Here is a 17087-nt window from a genome sequence, read left to right as displayed (position 1 = left end):
TTTAATATTTGGTATAGCTACTATAGTTTATAGTGTGTGTGTGCGTGTGTGGTTTCACAAACAGGAGTGGTCGGAGGGCGGTTGAACTCTGGCACACTCTGCATGTCTGCCCAGCAACGGCTGTCCACTCACTACAACCTCCACAACCTCTATGGGCTGACGGAGGCTAGCGCCACCCACAGGTCAGACACACTCACTACAACCTCCACAACCTCTATGGGCTGACGGAGGCTAGCGCCACCCACAGGTCAGACACACTCACTACAACAACCTCCACAAGCTATGGGCTGACGGAGGCTAGCGCCACCCACAGGTCAGACACACTCACTACAACCTCCACAACCTCTATGGGCTGACGGAGGCTAGCGCCACCCACAGGTCAGACACACTCACTACAACCTCCACAACCTCTATGGGCTGACGGAGGCTAGCGCCACCCACAGGTCAGACACACTCACTACAACAACCTCCACAAGCTATGGGCTGACGGAGGCTAGCGCCACCCACAGGTCAGACACACTCACTACAACCTCCACAACCTCTATGGGCTGACGGAGGCTAGCGCCACCCACAGGTCAGACACACTCACTACAACCTCCACAAGCTATGAGCTGACGGAGGCTAGCGCCACCCACAGGTCAGGCACGACCTCACTGATTGAACATCGGGGCCAAGTACTGTTAACCTGACTCTGCCAGATGGGGGCGGTATTGGGTAACCATGTTCCCCAACACGGCATCCATCTGAGACCGCTCAGGGGATTGAGCTAACGCCGAACAGCTCCGGTTCGAACCAATCAGCGTGAGCTAAGGGCGGGATATGTGCGAAACCGGATGTGACGCTATATATAGACACGTCAATATGATTGGTTGTGTTTGCACGGCCACACGGTGATAGACAGACGGTCCCATCCAATCATCTACCAAGTATCTTGAAAAAAAGGAACAGCCCCGTCATCGAATTTGCTCCCGAGATCCCAGATCCCAATAAGCTGTGAAACAAATTTGTGTAGCAAGCTTCTTGGATCTGGCAGCGTCAGGTTAAAGTATACTGTTGTGTCATCTGCAAATTTGACTATGAGGTTAGATGGAGAGGAGGAGCAACAGTTGTGTGTAAGGAAAGGAAAGGTACTACGTTTACCCTGCAGGGTAACTGGACTAAGCTCAAGAACTTGTTTACAGCCAGGCCCTGCTCATAGAACATTTCATGGTAGGGGTTCAATGCCTTGCTCAAGGGCACTTCAGCGGTGGTAATTCTAACGTGCCGGTCCGGGGATACGAACTATAGCGACCTTCCGATATCAAGACCGCTCCGCAAACCGTTGGGCCACCGCTGCCCCAAAAGTGTGAAGAGACACATGTGTGTCTACATCCTCAGGTCTCTATAGTGAAGGTATATGTACAGTATATAATGTACATGACTGTGCGTATGCCTCCATTCCTCAGTGCTCTCGTGAAGGTTCGTGGGAAGCGTCCCTTCGTGCTGTCCCGCTCGTCCTTCCCGGGCATCGGGCGCTTCTCCGGCGTGTGGACGGGAGACGTCCGCAGCGACTGGGAGCAGCTGCGCCACTCCATCCCAGGTGAGGAGGAACAAACGAGCGTCATTATTGATTGAATCGAAAATTCAGGACCTTCTAATCTGTCTTTTAATGCAGTACCCCAGCAGTTCCTAATTATTGATAATTAGGAACTAGGGAAAATAAAAATGTAATCTAACTAACTATCGGTTTTAATTAATTTCAATTTCTTCAGAAATTTAGGATAATGTTTATTTCTACTTGGGGAAAACCTTGCCTTAAAAGTCTAAATCCTACTTTGAACTAAACACCGATATTTCTTGGTGCATACCAAAACTGGGGGGTACTTGAAATTAAGGATTTTGAGACACCACAGTGTTGCTATTCAGAAGGAATGGAAGAGATGGGTTTAACCCATTCAGGGCGGGAACCCCTTTTGGTGTTTTAAAGCATTGTGTTATACTTTAGAATATATGCTTTCACAGTGAACAGTTTTAACTCCAAGCTTTGCTTCTGGGGGGGTACCCATGGAACAACATATTTTCAAATGGGGGTTGGCAGTCAATTAAATATAATTGTTGGGGTCCTTGTGACATGATATATTGAGCACCACTGATATAGAAACATGAGGTATTTCAGAAAACTGTATTTCAGAAAACTGTTTTTTTAATGTCGACGTCAGATCTAAATAGGTTTAACCCATTTTGGGCGGGAACCCCTATTGGTGTTTTAATTAAGCATTATGTTATACTTTAGCTATAGATCTACAAGCTCATAGCGCGCCACTGAACTTGTATAGGTCTGCTATTTTTTTTAAATGCGGCCCAAAACAAATCAATATTCTTTCAGAGCGTCAGGTCTAAATGGGTTTAAGCTCTAGTTTGATGTTCCTTTGATGTTCCCCCCCATGCAGCCGTCCTGCGCTTCGGCCTGTTCGGGGTGCCTCTGGTGGGGGCGGACGTGTGCGGCTTCGAGGGAGACGCCACGGAGGAGCTGTGTGTCCGCTGGATGCAGCTGGGAGCCTTCTATCCCTTCATGAGGAACCACAACGACAGGCCCAACGCCGTGAGACACTGTCTGTCTGTCTGTCTGTCTGTCTGTCTGTCTGTCTGTCTGTCTGTCTGTCTGTGTTTGTGAGTGCGACTGCACGCGTTTTCCTGGTCCTCACTAGATAAATGGTTGGTTTATGGTTAACCCATTTTGGGCAGGAACCCCTTTTGGTGTTAGCATTATGTTATGCTTTAGCTATTGAAAAATAGCAGATTTTTTTTTAATCGACTGACATAGAAACATAGCTTTGTCAGGAAACTGTCAGGATGTACGTAGAAGACATTTTTAGAATCTGGTCTGAAGGAGAAGGAGAAGTAGTCCACACACTGTTTCGTAGCTCCCACATGATATTTATTTATTTATAAATAAATATCCTGTGGTGGTACAGTAGCCTACGAAACAGTGTGCAGACTCCTTCTCCTTCTCCTGTACGTATCCTTTAGTTCAGCACCTGAACGTTTTTTATTTTTTTTAGAGATATGCATACTTTCCTTTGGATTCCGTCTCTAATATGGTTTATGGTTAAAACATATAGTTAGATTTACAATTATGAAAATATTCATGTTTGGTGTTAGGGTTAATGATTTGATATTTAAATAGGGATTTGTGTTGGGAGATTACTTTACTTTACACATAGGTCTGTGCGATGTCACTTTCAGCTGTTTTTATTTAACCGTCTTTTAACCGCCATCTTCAATGGCGTCCTAAAGTGTGTGTGTGTGTGTGTGTGTGTGTGTGCGCGTGTGTGTGTGTGTGTGTGTGTGTGTGTGTGTGTGCGCTCTTTGTGCGTGCGTGTGTGTGCGTGCGTGCGTGCGTCCCTCCCAGCCTCAGGAGCCGTATGTGTTTGGGCAGCGGGCTCAGGAGGCCATGAGGAGCGCGCTGAACCTCCGCTACTCCCTCCTTCCTCTGCTCTACACTCTGTTCCACCACGCTCACACTGCAGCTGAGACCGTGGCCCGGCCTCTCTTCATGGAGTGGGTCTGCTCTGCTATGTGTACAATGAAACCAAGTGGACTCTTTAATGCTCTCGAGAGTTAAATCACTGTTAAATCATTTAGGCCTGACGTCGATTTTTTTTATGTCTTTTTTTTCCTGAAAAACCTCATGTTTCTATATCAGTGGTTCTCAATATTTCATGTCAAGGACCCCCAAAAATATATTAAATTGGCCGCTGACCCCCATCTGAAAATGTGTTGTTTCAGGGACCACCTCCCAGAAGCAAAGATTTGAGTTAAAAACGTTTGCTCTGAAAGAGTATATATTCAAAGCTTTGCACCACATGTTCATGATTTTTCAAAAATAGCAGACCTGCAAGCTCGTAGCACGCCACTCGATGGCGCGCTAAGAGCTTGTAGATCTGCTATTTTTCAATAGCTACATTAAAACATAATGTTTAAAACACCAAAAGGGGTTAAACACCTGTAGGCTATTTGATTTTCAGGTCTACACAATTAGAGCATGTAAAATAATTATTATTTTGATTAATGTTTGCCTGCTGTTTATCCTATATGGTACTACATGCATACGGAATGGAATTGTGCAAAAATCTTATCCAACAATTACAAAATATTCTTTAGCTCTGGGTGTGCTTGGCAAAATCTCATCAAATGGTGGTCCGTGGCTCAAAGGCTGAATAAATAATGGACCCTTGATATAAAAAAAGGTTGAAAACCACTGCTTTAGCATAGGACTTATTGTCATTATAATATTGTAGGAAAACATAATACATTGTTTCCCGACCTTAAACAACAGAACATCACATGCATGTCTTCCTCCTCAGGTTTCCCACCGACCCCAACTGTCAGACCATAGAGCGCCAGTTCATGTGGGGGAAATCCCTCCTTATCAGCCCCGTCTTAGACCAGGGCAGTGTGGAGCTGGCTGCCTACCTGCCCCCTGGCACTTGGTACAGTCTGCACAATGTAAGTACACCGTACCTACTACCTGCCCCCTGGCACTTGGTACAGTCTGCACGATGTAAGTATACACCGTACCTACTACCTGCCCCCCTGGCACTTGGTACAGTCTGCACGATGTAAGTATACACCGTACCTACTACCTGCCCCCCTGGCACTTGGTACAGTCTGCACGATGTAAGTATACACCGTACCTACTACCTGCCCCCCTGGCACTTGGTACAGTCTGCACGATGTAAGTACACCGTACCTAGTACCTGCCCCCCTGGCACTTGGTACAGTCTGCACGATGTATACGCCAGTGGTCACTCTGAAAACCTCCGCCTTTCTAAGTATTCCTCCCAAAGCCGGGAGGTGAAATCTTACATTTAGTAAGTTTGATCTCTCTTTAGAAGCATTCATATTGTAACCCGGATGCATCATGAAGTCAGAAATTAGGACATAACATTGCTGTTATGATCAATCTACGCTGGAGGCAGCGTAGATTCTGAGAAAATGGGAGGGGCTGTGGACAAAGGGCAGCCAAACAGGCGCGGGGGGCGGGGACGGAGCAAGGCAACGGCCGTTTCTCCCCCCCAAATTTTTTTTTAGCACTTATTTTAGCATTATATCGATTAAAAAAAGACCTCAAGACGTGCCCACACGTCCTTAGCACCCCGCGGCTTTAATTTGATCATCCGATCAATTTGGGCATCCGAAGTGTTAAAGGGATAGTTCCGATTTTTAACATAAGCTGTATGAAATACTTGCCATTAATATAGTGGTTGCAAATGTATTAATTAATTCCCCTTGTTCTGCTCTGGTTTTGGTCAATATTAAGTAGTTCCGGTCATTTTGTGGGGGGGCACTGGGGCCACGCAGTAAAAGTAAATTAATTCACAAAACTAACGTCATTTGTATTGTTGACCTGTTTCTAAAATATTTCCGCAACTTTCGTTCAACTTTGACCCCTCTATCACATGGAACTATTTTTTGGGGCGTAGTAATATGGACACAAAAAGCATAAGCATATGTGATAGAGGGGTCAAAAATGAACAAAAGTTCCACTAATCAATGGATACAGTTGCAACCACTATACTAATGGCAAGTATTTCATACAGCTTAAGTTAAAAAAAAATCTGAACTATCCCTTGGAAAAATAACCATGAAAACCATCATGAAAAGGAATCGTGATACCATTGTGGATCGTGATGCTGCTTGAAAAAAATAATCGTGGTATTACATTTTTCCGTATCGCCCCACCCTCCCATTATACTCCTACTGTCCTGCAGGGTCAGCCGTTCTACAGCAGGGGGCAGTACCTCCTCCTGTCCGCCCCTCTCGACACCATCAATGTCCATGTGAGAGAAGGACACATTGTCCCAGAGCAGGTGGGTTCATTATTTACCATGTGAGAGACACATTGTCCCAGAGCAGGTCATTATGTACCATGTGAGAGACACATCGTCCCAGAGCAGGTCATTATGTACCATGTGAGAGACACATCGTACCAGAGCAGGTTATTATGTACCATGTGAGAGAAGGACACATCGTCCCAGAGCAGGTCATTATGTACCATGTGAGAGGACACATCGTCCCAGAGCAGGTCATTATGTACCATGTGAGAGACACATCGTCCCAGAGCAGGTCATTATGTACCATGTGAGAGGACACATCGTCCCAGCGCAGGTCGTTATGTACCATGTGAGAGACACATCGTCTCAGAGCAGGTCATTATGTACCTGGACGCCCCAGCCTGTATGCTCCATCGCTGAGCGAGGGATGATCCCCATTTGATATCGTTGCTGTCGGGCAGAAACCTCTTAAAGGACCACTTCACCACTTTTCAACCTATCTTCATATAATACTTCACTAATAATCATGAAAAAATGGCGCAATTATTTTTCTACTCGGTCTGTGTCTCATAGGAGGGCTGTGGGTAGTTCAGAAACCGTCTTCCAGTGACATCATCGATGGGGAATACAAGCTAATAGAAACTGCAGGCTTTCTAGTCCTGAAAAGTTGCAATGCGAAAATGGAAGCCATCGTTCTCACGATAATGAAAATCCAAACATTTTTGTAAAAATGTTCTTGTTTAAAAAAAAGTCTGCCTGATGATGATGTCACTGGAAGACGGTTTCTAAACTGCCCACAGCCCTCCTATATGAGACACAGACTGTGTAGAAAAGAATCGTGCCATTTTATCATGATTATTAGTGAGGACCTATTATATGAAGATAGGTTGAAAAGTGGTGAAGTGGTCCTTTAATATCTATTAATATTAATGCAATAATACTACAGTGTCACACAAAAGTATAGCGGATCCACAAGCTCCAGCTTTTTCTATTTTTTTTTTTAAATTTGAATCCTGCAAAGTTACTGTTTTGGACCTGTAAAGGGCCTGTTACATGTCTGTCAACATGAAACCAGAAGTTGAGTTTTCTTTTTTCTTATTATGTTGACATTTAATGTGTACTAGGAGCCAGCCTTGACGACCACAGCCTCGCGCGGGAACCCTTTCTTCCTGACGGTGGCGCTGTCTGCAGGAGGCTGGGCCCGGGGGGACCTGTTCTGGGACGACGGGGACAGTCTGGACACCTTCCAGACGGGACGCTACTGCTACCTCCTCTTCGTCGCGGGACAGGTCAGTGGTGAAACAAAACGGCGTCTTTATAGAAACGGGTGCTTTCGAGGGGTCGAAGAAGACTCCGGTCGTTCTAGAATTCAGAGGGCCCTCCGTGAAATCCGTGAAACTCTACAGAGCCATCTAATAGAAGAGTTGTGACATTGAGGGGGCAGAAAACCAGGGACAAACCAATAGAAGTATATGTAGGACTAAAGCCCCATGAAGTGAACGGAGTTTGCGTAACTCTGTCTATACTCTATGGCTCTGGTGAAATTAAGCCCAACTTAAGTCATTCTATTTCTGGTCAGGAACCCCTCTTGGAGTTTCAAGCGTTATGTTACACTTTAGCTATTGAAACTTTTTTGAAAAATCGTGAAAATGTGGCGCAAATCTTTGAATATATATTCTTTCAGAGCGAACGGTTTTTACTGAAATCTTTGCTTCGATCTGGAGGGGGGGGGGGGGGGGGGTGTCCCTGGAAAAACATATTTTCAGATGGAGGTCGGCGGCCAATTACAGATAATTCTGGGGGTCCTTGACATGAAAATGTTTGAGAACGACTGATATAGAAACATAGGGTTTTTCATGATAAAGGTCCGCTGCAGTCGGTGTCACCAGGTTGTCCTCCAGTCCAGAGCATCTGCTAAATGTGGTGTTTGCATCTTGTTTGGTAAAGAACCAGGCAATAATCTGGTTGTATAGAGTTGTCGCAGTCCCGCCCCCTACCAGGGCCCAGAAAATGATTCCCCGTTACATTTTCCTCGTAGACTTTGCAAAAAGTAACAACACTTTTTTTGTTGTTTTTCTTCTTTGTAATTATTTGTTTGGTCCAAAATATTGTGTTTGTTGTCATGAGTTGTCAAGACTCGAGTTGGCTTTTTCCGCGGCGTAACCGTCTTTAAATAAATAATTTTTGAAATGTCTATGGGGAAAAATGCATTGGGAATCATTTCCTGGGCCTGGCGTCACCATGACACTAGGGGGCGGGACTGCGACGCTCTATACTGGAACAGGTACAGGTTGTACTGGAACGGATCGAACGTAAGCTCAAGTAAATGACTAAATATACAGTGAATAAAGGTGCAGTGCAGTGCAAGGAATAAATCGACAACCTAATTAAAAGGTAGCAGGGAAGAGTTTGTTCGGATACATTATGTGCTGCATACAACATGAACCTGAGAACCTGAATTATTTATTTAGATTCATAACAATATCGTGCCTTGCATTGGCGTTACCAATATGTCACACGGATCATCGATAGATTCGATACACAACCCATGTCACTCTGTTGATTTTCGTTATCCAAACAGTGACCTCCCCTCTCGCCCTCCTCTCCAGTCCCAGGTAGTGAATGACCCTCCCTCTCTCTCTCTCTCTCTCTCTCTCTCTCTCTCCAGTCCCAGGTAGTGAGTGTCTCTCTCTCTCCAGTCCCAGGTAGTGAGTGTCTCTCTCTCTCTCTCTCCAGTCCCAGGTGGTGAGTGACCCTCTCTCTCTCTCCAGTCCCAGGTGGTGAGTGTCTCTCTCTCTCTCTCTCTCTCTCTCTCTCTCTATCTCTCTCTCTCTCCAGTCCCAGGTAGTAAGTGTCTCTCTCTCTCCAGTCCCAGGTAGTGAGTGTCTCTCTCTCTCTCTCTCCAGTCCCAGGTAGTGAGTGTCTCTCTCTCTCTCTCTCTCTCTCTCTCTCTCTCCAGTCCCAGGTAGTGAGTGTCTCTCTCTCTCTCCAGTCCCAGGTGGTGAGTGAGCCTCTCAGGCTGAGCGGGGCGTTAGACGGCCTGGTTCTGGGTGGTCTGCGGGTGTTCGGCCTGCCCTCGGCGCCGCGCTACGTTTGGGCCAACGGGGAGAAAGTCCTGGATTTCACGTACCGCTCCGACACCAAGGTGAAGTCTGGCTGTCTCGGCGCTACTCAAACGTTTCAGCCATTTCTTTGTTTTTGTTTCAATACTTCGCCAAGTGGTGGCCAAAGTGACTTGTTCGCCCACGCGGTGGCGTAACCGTCTGGTCACCCGACTGGTAATTACCAGTCGCAGTGTGCCGCGGGTTCGACTCCCGAGCCCGACACGGCCTTTACTGCATGTCATCCCCCCATCTCTCTCCCGTTTCCTGTCAGCCTATACTGTCTGTCCCTTCAAAAACCAATAAAAGGCGTAAGCCGCAAAAAAATATCTTAAAGAATAATAATAATAAAAAATGAGTCTGCCGTCACTTTCTGTAGAGGGCGCCAGTACACGGGTTAATGTATTTTTTTAGTTGCATTTAAATCCCCATTTTAGGTCGCTTCATATAAGAACTGTGTTTGAAAAATAAACCGATCATCCCGGCCTTTCTGTCAGGGTGGTGACTGTGTGTCGTTAATGATGTCCATTAATATTTGATACAGCCAGTTTCTGGAGAAAATTGAATTAATTTGGCCGCAAAAGCCTTGAAACTACACATGAAAGCAATGTCACTGCTAATATACGTCACGCCCAGCTGTCAACACATTGCGTTCCTGAGATTCCTCGTTGACGTAAGCTCAACTGGTGGTGACTCGACTCTACTAATGTACTAATGTTTCATATTTAATGATAATTTTTAAAAGAACGTAATTAACATGTCAGTTTATATTGTGCGACGGGCAGCTGCAGCCACCCGTAAATGTAGTCTCTGGGTTGGGTGTCCACCCAATATTCCGACCTCCCAATATTCCGACCTCCCATAATTCAGAAAAAAGCAAATAATTAAGAACTCCCATAGTTCCGACATCCCGTTTTCCCGACCCTATTAAACCCATAATCCCGAAATCCCATTGTTTCGACCGCCCATATTAAACCCATAATCCCGAAATCCCATTGTTTCGACCGTGCCCAACTATGAGCCTCGCGCACGAGGCCACCGTGGGCAAACGCTCACGCACCACGCTCAATGCCTTTTGGATAAGTGTTTGATTTTATTCTGCTGCTGTTTAACATGTATGTCCAATAAAAAAATGCTATTCCTATGACTAAGTGTTTGACTTTATTATGCTGCATGTTTTTACATTTCTGTCCAGCAAATACATATCATGCGTTGGTGCCATAGACTGAGAGCGATGAGACGCACGGGGGCTGCTGCAGAGCAGAAATGCGCACGGAGCGCACGCTGCGCACAGAATGCTATCCCTTAAAATAAATGTTTCGCTGTATTCTAGGCTGTTTTTACATTTCTGCAACAAACTATTCATTCGTGCGTTGGTGCATGATCGCACTCCACTAGGCAACCTGTAGCCTAGTAAAAACCTGTAAAAACAGCCTAGAATACAGTGAAACATTTATTTTAAGGGATAGCATTCTGTGCGCAGCGTGCGCTCCGTGCACATTTCTGCTCTGCAGCAGCCCCCGTGCGTCTCATCGCTCTCAGTCTATGGCACCAACGCATGATATGTATTTGCTGGACAGAAATGTAAAAACATGCAGCATAATAAAGTCAAACACATAGTCATAGGAATAGCATTTATTTATTGGACATACATGTTAAACAGCAGCAGAATAAAATCAAACACTTATCCAAAAGGCATTGAGCGTGGTGCGTGAGCGTTTGCCCACGGTGGCCTCGTGCGCGAGGCTCATAGTTGGGCACGGTCGAAACAATGGGATTTCGGGATTATGGGTTTAATATGGGCGGTCGAAACAATGGGATTTCGGGATTATGGGTTTAATAGGGTCGGGAAAACGGGATGTCGGACCTATGGGAGTTCTTAATTATTTGCTTTTTTCGGAATTATGGGAGGTCGGGATATTGGGAGGTCGGAATAATGGCATGGCACCCTGGGTTGTTTGACTCGTTTCTAGCGCTTATTTTGTTACTCTTTGGGTATATTTGTACATTTCCACCTTCAGTATGAGTGAAAAGGCCGGGATGATTGGTTTATTTTTCAAACACAGTTCTTATATGAAGAAGCAAATAAAAAGTACACAAACCTGTCGACTGGCGCCCTCTACTGCCAAGTGACGTCAGGACTTCGGTGCTCTATGGGGTCTGAAATGTTATGTCCACAATCTCTCTCTCTCTCACTGTCTCTCTTTCTGTCTCACTACAGGCGTTGACAGTGACCGGCCTGGCCCTGCCGATGTCACAGATGTTCACAGTCCAGTGGACTCTGTGATCCACTAGACCGTGTTACTCCAGGACCTCATGGCCTCCTCCACTCTCAAACCACCGCAGTCTGGATGGACTGTGGAGGTCTCTTTGTCTCCACAAAACCTCCAAATTGGTTCTACTGTTTAAAAAGAAAATGAAAGTAGTCCCAGCACAGCAGCCTAATTTGTTTTTCTTTTTTTTCATTTGAATAAATTATTTTAATACATTAGATAAGTCTCAGTTTGCATTTCTCTGACTGCAATGTCACCGCTGTGTGCCACAGTTGATCGTCGTCATGCTGGGCTGTGGTGGACATTTCAGTCCAAATTGTTCAGGCATTGCCCTTTTGGTGCCAATTAAGTTTTCCTCCACGGAAACCATGGTTTCCTGTATGAATGGGTGAATGTAATGCACAAACTATAAGTAAAAGTGCTAGCCTATATAAATGCACCATTTACCATTTACTCCTCCTCTATACCTGCCAGTCTCAAGATGCTGCATATGGGCTGCTATAGCCCATGGTCCAAAATGATGAAAAACGAGGATTTAAAAAAAATCAATAATTCAAAAAACATGGGCTATAACCCAGTGATACTCAACCTCAGGCCCGCGGGACCATTATGACTGGCCCACCAATGAAAATCAAAAAAAAAGAAGAAAAAAAAAATCTGGAAAATTAAATAAAAATAAATAAATCTGAATGAAGTTATCTTTAATTACATTATTATAAGTAATACTATTAGAGTTGTACTATTACTCGAACGAAAATAAAAGCTTGGGGGGGGGGGGGGAGATGCAATGCAAATGAAAGACATATACTCTGTATCCCTATTCCCTGACATTATTTTATAGCTAAACGGACAGAATTCTATTTTATTTGAATGATGAAACCCAGCTGCCATTAATAGTTGGAAATGGAAATGGAAATTGCGGAAAATGCGGAAATTGCGGAAATGGAAATTGCGGAAATTGTAATTGCGGAAATGGTGGAAATTGCGGAAATGCAGAAATGGAAATTGCGGAAATGGTAATTGCGGAAATGGAAATTGAGGAAATTGCGGAAATGAAAATTGCGGAAATTGAAATTGCGGAAATGGAAATTGAGGAAATTGCGGAAATTGAAATTGCGGAAATTGCTCTTCACTTATAGCTATCTATTTTCAGGTAGATTGTTTTATTTTACTCAGTCAGCCATATCACTACTCATTTTTTTTCATGAAAAAGGTCATAGCTGGGTAATCTATTTTATTGTATTTTATTTTACTCAGCCATAACAATTTCTTTTCTGTGCTGCATTTTTCCCATAGACATTTCAAAATGTTTTTATTTAAAGACCTCGAGTTGTGACAAATAATGACAATGAACACAATATCTTGGACCAAATAATTACGAAGAAGAAAAACAAGAAAAAAAAAAAGTGTGCCATTTTCTTCTTTCTAATTATTTGAGAGACATGACTCATTCATCCAAGCTGCAAGCACAGCACTTTCTATCAAGGGAACAAATGTCTATTAAACAAATATGATGGTTGTACAGGGAGGTTTGACACCCCACATCCCTACTAACTATTTATTATACTACTACTATCTATTGGCACATCAGAACCAGTGCAGTCGATTCAAATCCCATTAACACATATGGGATTTGCAGGCTGTGACATCACAAACAGCAGGAAAATCAGAGCACTTTGTTTGAGCCAGAAAACCCCAGACCAAAGAACATCTACTGAATATTAAAAGTTCAGTTTTTTTGGGTGCAATTGAGCTCAGAAAACCTAGTAAAAAAATCACACCCTTGTGAAGTGAGGAGCGCACCCTGGGGACCCCCACACAGACAGACACAGAGACAGACATACAGATGCACAGACAGACATACAGACACAGAGACAGGCATACAGACACAGAGAAGGACATACAGACACAGAGACAGACATACAGACATACACAGAGACAGACATACACAGAGACAGGCATACAGACGTACACAGGGACAGACATACAGACACAGAGACAGGCATACAGACACAGAGACAGACATACAGACACAGGGTCAGACATACAGACACAGAGAAGGACATACAGACACAGAGACAGACATACAGACATACACAGAGACAGACATACACAGAGACAGGCATACAGACGTACACAGGGACAGACATACAGACACAGAGACAGGCATACAGACACAGAGACAGACATACAGACACAGGGTCAGACATACAGACACAGAGAAGGACATACAGACACAGAGACAGACATACAGACATACACAGAGACAGACATACACAGAGACAGGCATACAGACGTACACAGGGACAGACATACAGACACAGGGACAGCCACAGGAGTGGAGGCAAAGCTAAAAAAAACACAGTCACAATCCCTTTAAGAGAAATCACGTGCCATTTGCCATCCTGCCCATTGCCGTTCGTTATCCTCCTCCTCCTCCTGAGTATAATCAGCATAATAAGCGTTATCAGTGTCATAACCATTTGGATCTTCATCATCGGAAGAATCATCAGAGCTTTCATCATCGTCATCAGCCACGGGTACGTGATCCTTCCTCAGCCTGAGAGTGACACAGTGGAATGCACCACCAGCACCAGACTCCATGCTCTCCCACCTGTTGGTCTCCTCACAGTAGCGCGCCATGCTCTTCACATTTCTGCATGAAAAGAGACACCAACATAGCCATATAAGAGAAGGACCTGGTGTGGACATGACAACACTTTCCCCCCAGGCAGGCATAACGACATGGATTTAGAATCAAATTTGTTCAACGCCAAAAATCCTGCGTTCCAACTTCAGGATACTTCGGAAAAAAGCAATTCACCCGACTGCTGCCGTCTCGGTATGACATGGAAAGGAGTGGCATTTGCATTTCTTTCACCATGTAGCAAATGCTGCATTCGTGGTCTAGAGAGGGCAGTTGTTTAACAGACGGGTAAACGGTCAGGGGCTGAAGCCCCCTTTGATGTCTGTGTGTGCACGTTCCTGTTGGTGGTGAACAGTGTCTCACCTCTCTTCGTGATCCAGGCCTCCTAGAATGTAGATCTGTCCGTCCACCACAGCCAGGCTATGCCGGTAGCGTAGCGGGTTACGTTTTAAGGGGTCACACGTGGTCCAACAGTTGGTCTCTGGGTTGAAGCACGCCATGAAGCAACCATGGTCTAGAAACGACTCCAATGTGGGCGACTGACCTGCAGTGAAGTTGAAGTGAGTCTATTACTTTACTTATGGCAGTGGTTCACCAACTTGTTCATGTCAAGGACCCCTAAATCGACATTTATTATGGGAGACCCCCCCCGTTGGACATAACATTAGTCTACGGACCCTCATTTAACACCTGATCAATTACCCCAATTTTAATTTGAATTAGCTGACATTATTTAAGGGGATGTCTTGTTAAGTGTTTTTATTTCTCTGTACTTTTAATGTCTTAAATGTATTTGTATTATTATTATTATTTTTTTTATATTTTTTATCCCACGATTTTGTAACCCATTTTTCACCCCTGTGTCAATCATCTAATGTGATCCTGGGCTCTAAACACCCTCCGCCAACCTGGGGAGAGCAACGGACTTAACTCATGCTTCCTTCATGCTTGAGTGTCCAAGTTGCTCCTTTACACCTGACAGGGGGAGTTTCCCTGGTTGGACGTAGCGCGTGGAAGGAACACGTTATTCCAACCAGTTCCTTTCCCCTCCATCAGGCGCCCCGGCTGGCCAGGGGGAGGCAGTTTAGAGACCAGGATTACTGCATGTTTTTGTGAGGGTATCTACCCTAGGGGACACGGGGAGAACATGCAAACTCCACACAGAAAGGCCCTTTCGCCAACCCCACCTTCAGGTATGGGCACTGATGACGCGGAGGAGGAAACACGCCGCCAGCACCCACAGCGCCCCGAGCGGGAATCGAACCCAGGACCTTCTAGCTGTGAGGCGACAGCACTACCAACTGTGCCACCGTGCCCCTATGTATTTGTATTCTGAATGTATTTTTGCAAGATTGTACAATTGTGTTTTAATTGTGCAGTGTTATTTTTATTGTGTTGTATTCTATGTATTGTTTGTCATGGACCCCAGGAAGAGTAGCTGCTACTTCGGTGGAAGCTAATGAGGATCCATCTGAATAAAGAATTTAATGGCATTTCTATCAATTTATATTGTAAAATCAATGTTAGACCCATAAGGGTCCATTTGGTTCCAAACTATCATTTAGCTGGGGACCCCCTGGAAATAATACGGAACTAAGGTCTGTACTGTAAGCTTACTGTGCTTAATTTACTCAAGTAGCTTACTGTACGAAGGAGCCATTCTGACTGTGCCTTTAGCCAGTTCTGTGGGCGGGTTCACTGTGGTGGGTGTGTGTCATAGAGCAGAGGTTCGTCAACTGATTGTGAACGAGGGACCACCACCCTGACTTAAGAGTTAACCTTGGGACCACTGTTTGTGTTGGGTGGGGACCTGGGCTAAGATTAGTGCTTTTGTGTCAGTCGCTATGATCATCCCATGTGTATACATTTCTCACCAATGGTCCATGGACTACTGATCATTTCCTAATAATAATGACTCAACCAGACAATCCGGTGCACCTCCCCCTCTTGAGATTGTAACTCCCTCTTTCTTATGAATTTCTTGACCTCCAACTTGTCAGTAAATTACTACATGGATGGCCATCATAGGTCACCAGGTCATTCAGTCATGGTTTCTCAACTAGTGGAAAGAATCTACAGATCCTACATTACTAAATGTATGGTCAGGGACCACATGGAACACCTCCGTGGACCACCAGTGTCCACGGACCACCTATTGAAAACCCCTGTCATAGAGTAATACAAGGATAGAGACCGAACCGGAGTGTTACAACGATTACAACTATTTGGAGTTTTAATTTGATGTTGCTTTGCTTTACTTAGATTTTAAGAACAGGTACGATACCTTTAACATAGATCTATAAGACCAGGTATGTTACCTGTAACATAGATCTTTCCATTCAGAACACAAGCAGCTGACGGATCACTATGCATTGGAAGGGACCCAGATGGAGTGACCTTTTTCCACACAGATTTTTCAGGGTCGTACTTGGAGACCTGGGACTGGATCATGACCTAGGGTCCAGAGAGAGAGAGAGAGAGAGGAGAGAGAGAGAGAGAGAGAGAGAGAGAGAGAGAGAGAGAGAGAGAGAGAGAGAGAAAGAGAGAGAGAGACACACACACACACACACACACACACATATAGTCATACTGGTACTCATAGGTAGGCGGACACATAGGTGAACCGAACCAACACATAGGTGAACACGGACATTGCTGTTCCTTGGAGTGGTTGCACCACTCAAAAACACTATAGATTTCACTGTGTAGTTTATGAATTGAACACATTGATAAAGTTCCCTGCTGCGTTGCAAATTGCTGCGGATGACAGCGCAGTGAGAGGGCAAACTAAGGCAGAAGGCAAATTTAATATGCAAGAATGATGCAAGAATGATGCCCATTCATTCGCATCGAGTCTACCGAAGTAAAGACGTGAACGGGACCTTAATTAACCCGTCCGTACCAATAAAATAGAGCCATCTTCCTCGTGCGACCACAAGCGGAGACGAGACGAGAGCTTTGGCACGATAAGCCTCGGGCATGACGGCATCCTTCAGGAGCTTCCAGGTGTTGTTTTGGGGGTCGTAGCGCTCCATGGAGGCTTTACTCTCCTCACTCCCAGAGCCCCCCACGGCAAACACACATCCATCCAGCTCCACCAGGCCTGGGTGGGGTTGGGCAGAGAGAAAAACACACAAAGAAAGGATCATTAGAACTAGGGTGCAGGTCTTTTTTCCGACAGCATATTGATCCGAAACCTCAATCCTAACCTAACCCTAACCGCAAGCACGGGAGCAGCGCATGTCGGACC

The 17087-nt window shown here is 45.0% G+C and overlaps 2 protein-coding genes across 2 annotated transcripts in view; one reads left to right on the top strand and one right to left on the bottom strand.

Moving 5' to 3' along the window:
• Positions 1-11204, top strand: part of LOC308323487 (lysosomal alpha-glucosidase-like) — a gene marked incomplete at both ends in the record, with an annotated part of 38322 nt that extends 27118 nt beyond the window's left edge. Inside the window, 9 exons of the mRNA XM_080775215.1 lie at positions 65-182; positions 1446-1579; positions 2430-2581; positions 3392-3540; positions 4347-4488; positions 5754-5852; positions 6941-7105; positions 8809-8961; positions 11139-11204. Coding sequence (XP_080631341.1) covers positions 65-182; positions 1446-1579; positions 2430-2581; positions 3392-3540; positions 4347-4488; positions 5754-5852; positions 6941-7105; positions 8809-8961; positions 11139-11204 — 1178 coding nt within the window. The remainder of the gene's footprint in view (positions 1-64; positions 183-1445; positions 1580-2429; positions 2582-3391; positions 3541-4346; positions 4489-5753; positions 5853-6940; positions 7106-8808; positions 8962-11138) is intronic.
• Positions 11205-13548: 2344 nt separating this feature from the next.
• LOC308323205 (uncharacterized protein) lies at positions 13549-16216 on the bottom strand. The gene is made up of 3 exons (XM_080774883.1): positions 16156-16216; positions 14201-14381; positions 13549-13846 (listed from the first exon to the last, which is right to left on the bottom strand). The coding sequence occupies exons 1-3, from the start codon at positions 16208-16210 to the stop codon at positions 13567-13569; spliced, it is 516 nt and encodes a 171-aa protein (XP_080631009.1). The 5' UTR covers positions 16211-16216; the 3' UTR covers positions 13549-13566.
• Positions 16217-17087: the final 871 nt, after the last annotated feature.

The sequence above is a fragment of the Protomyctophum bolini genome, assembly GCF_963924005.1.
Source record: "Protomyctophum bolini genome assembly, chromosome: 11".
Lineage (NCBI taxonomy): Eukaryota > Metazoa > Chordata > Actinopteri > Myctophiformes > Myctophidae > Protomyctophum > Protomyctophum bolini.
The sequence above is the reverse complement of the archived record's forward strand: the minus strand, read 5'-3'. Positions and strand labels throughout refer to the sequence as shown.

Coding starts and splice junctions, on each gene's coding strand:
- LOC308323205 (XM_080774883.1), bottom strand. CDS start 16,210: ATGCATAGTGATCCGTCAGCTGCTTGTGTTCTGAATGGAAAGATCTAT. Junction 14,382..16,155: donor TGGAAAGATCTATGTTACAG/GTAACATACCTG, acceptor ACTTCACTGCAG/GTCAGTCGCCCACATTGGAG. Junction 13,847..14,200: donor GGCCTGGATCACGAAGAGAG/GTGAGACACTGT, acceptor CTTTTCATGCAG/AAATGTGAAGAGCATGGCGC.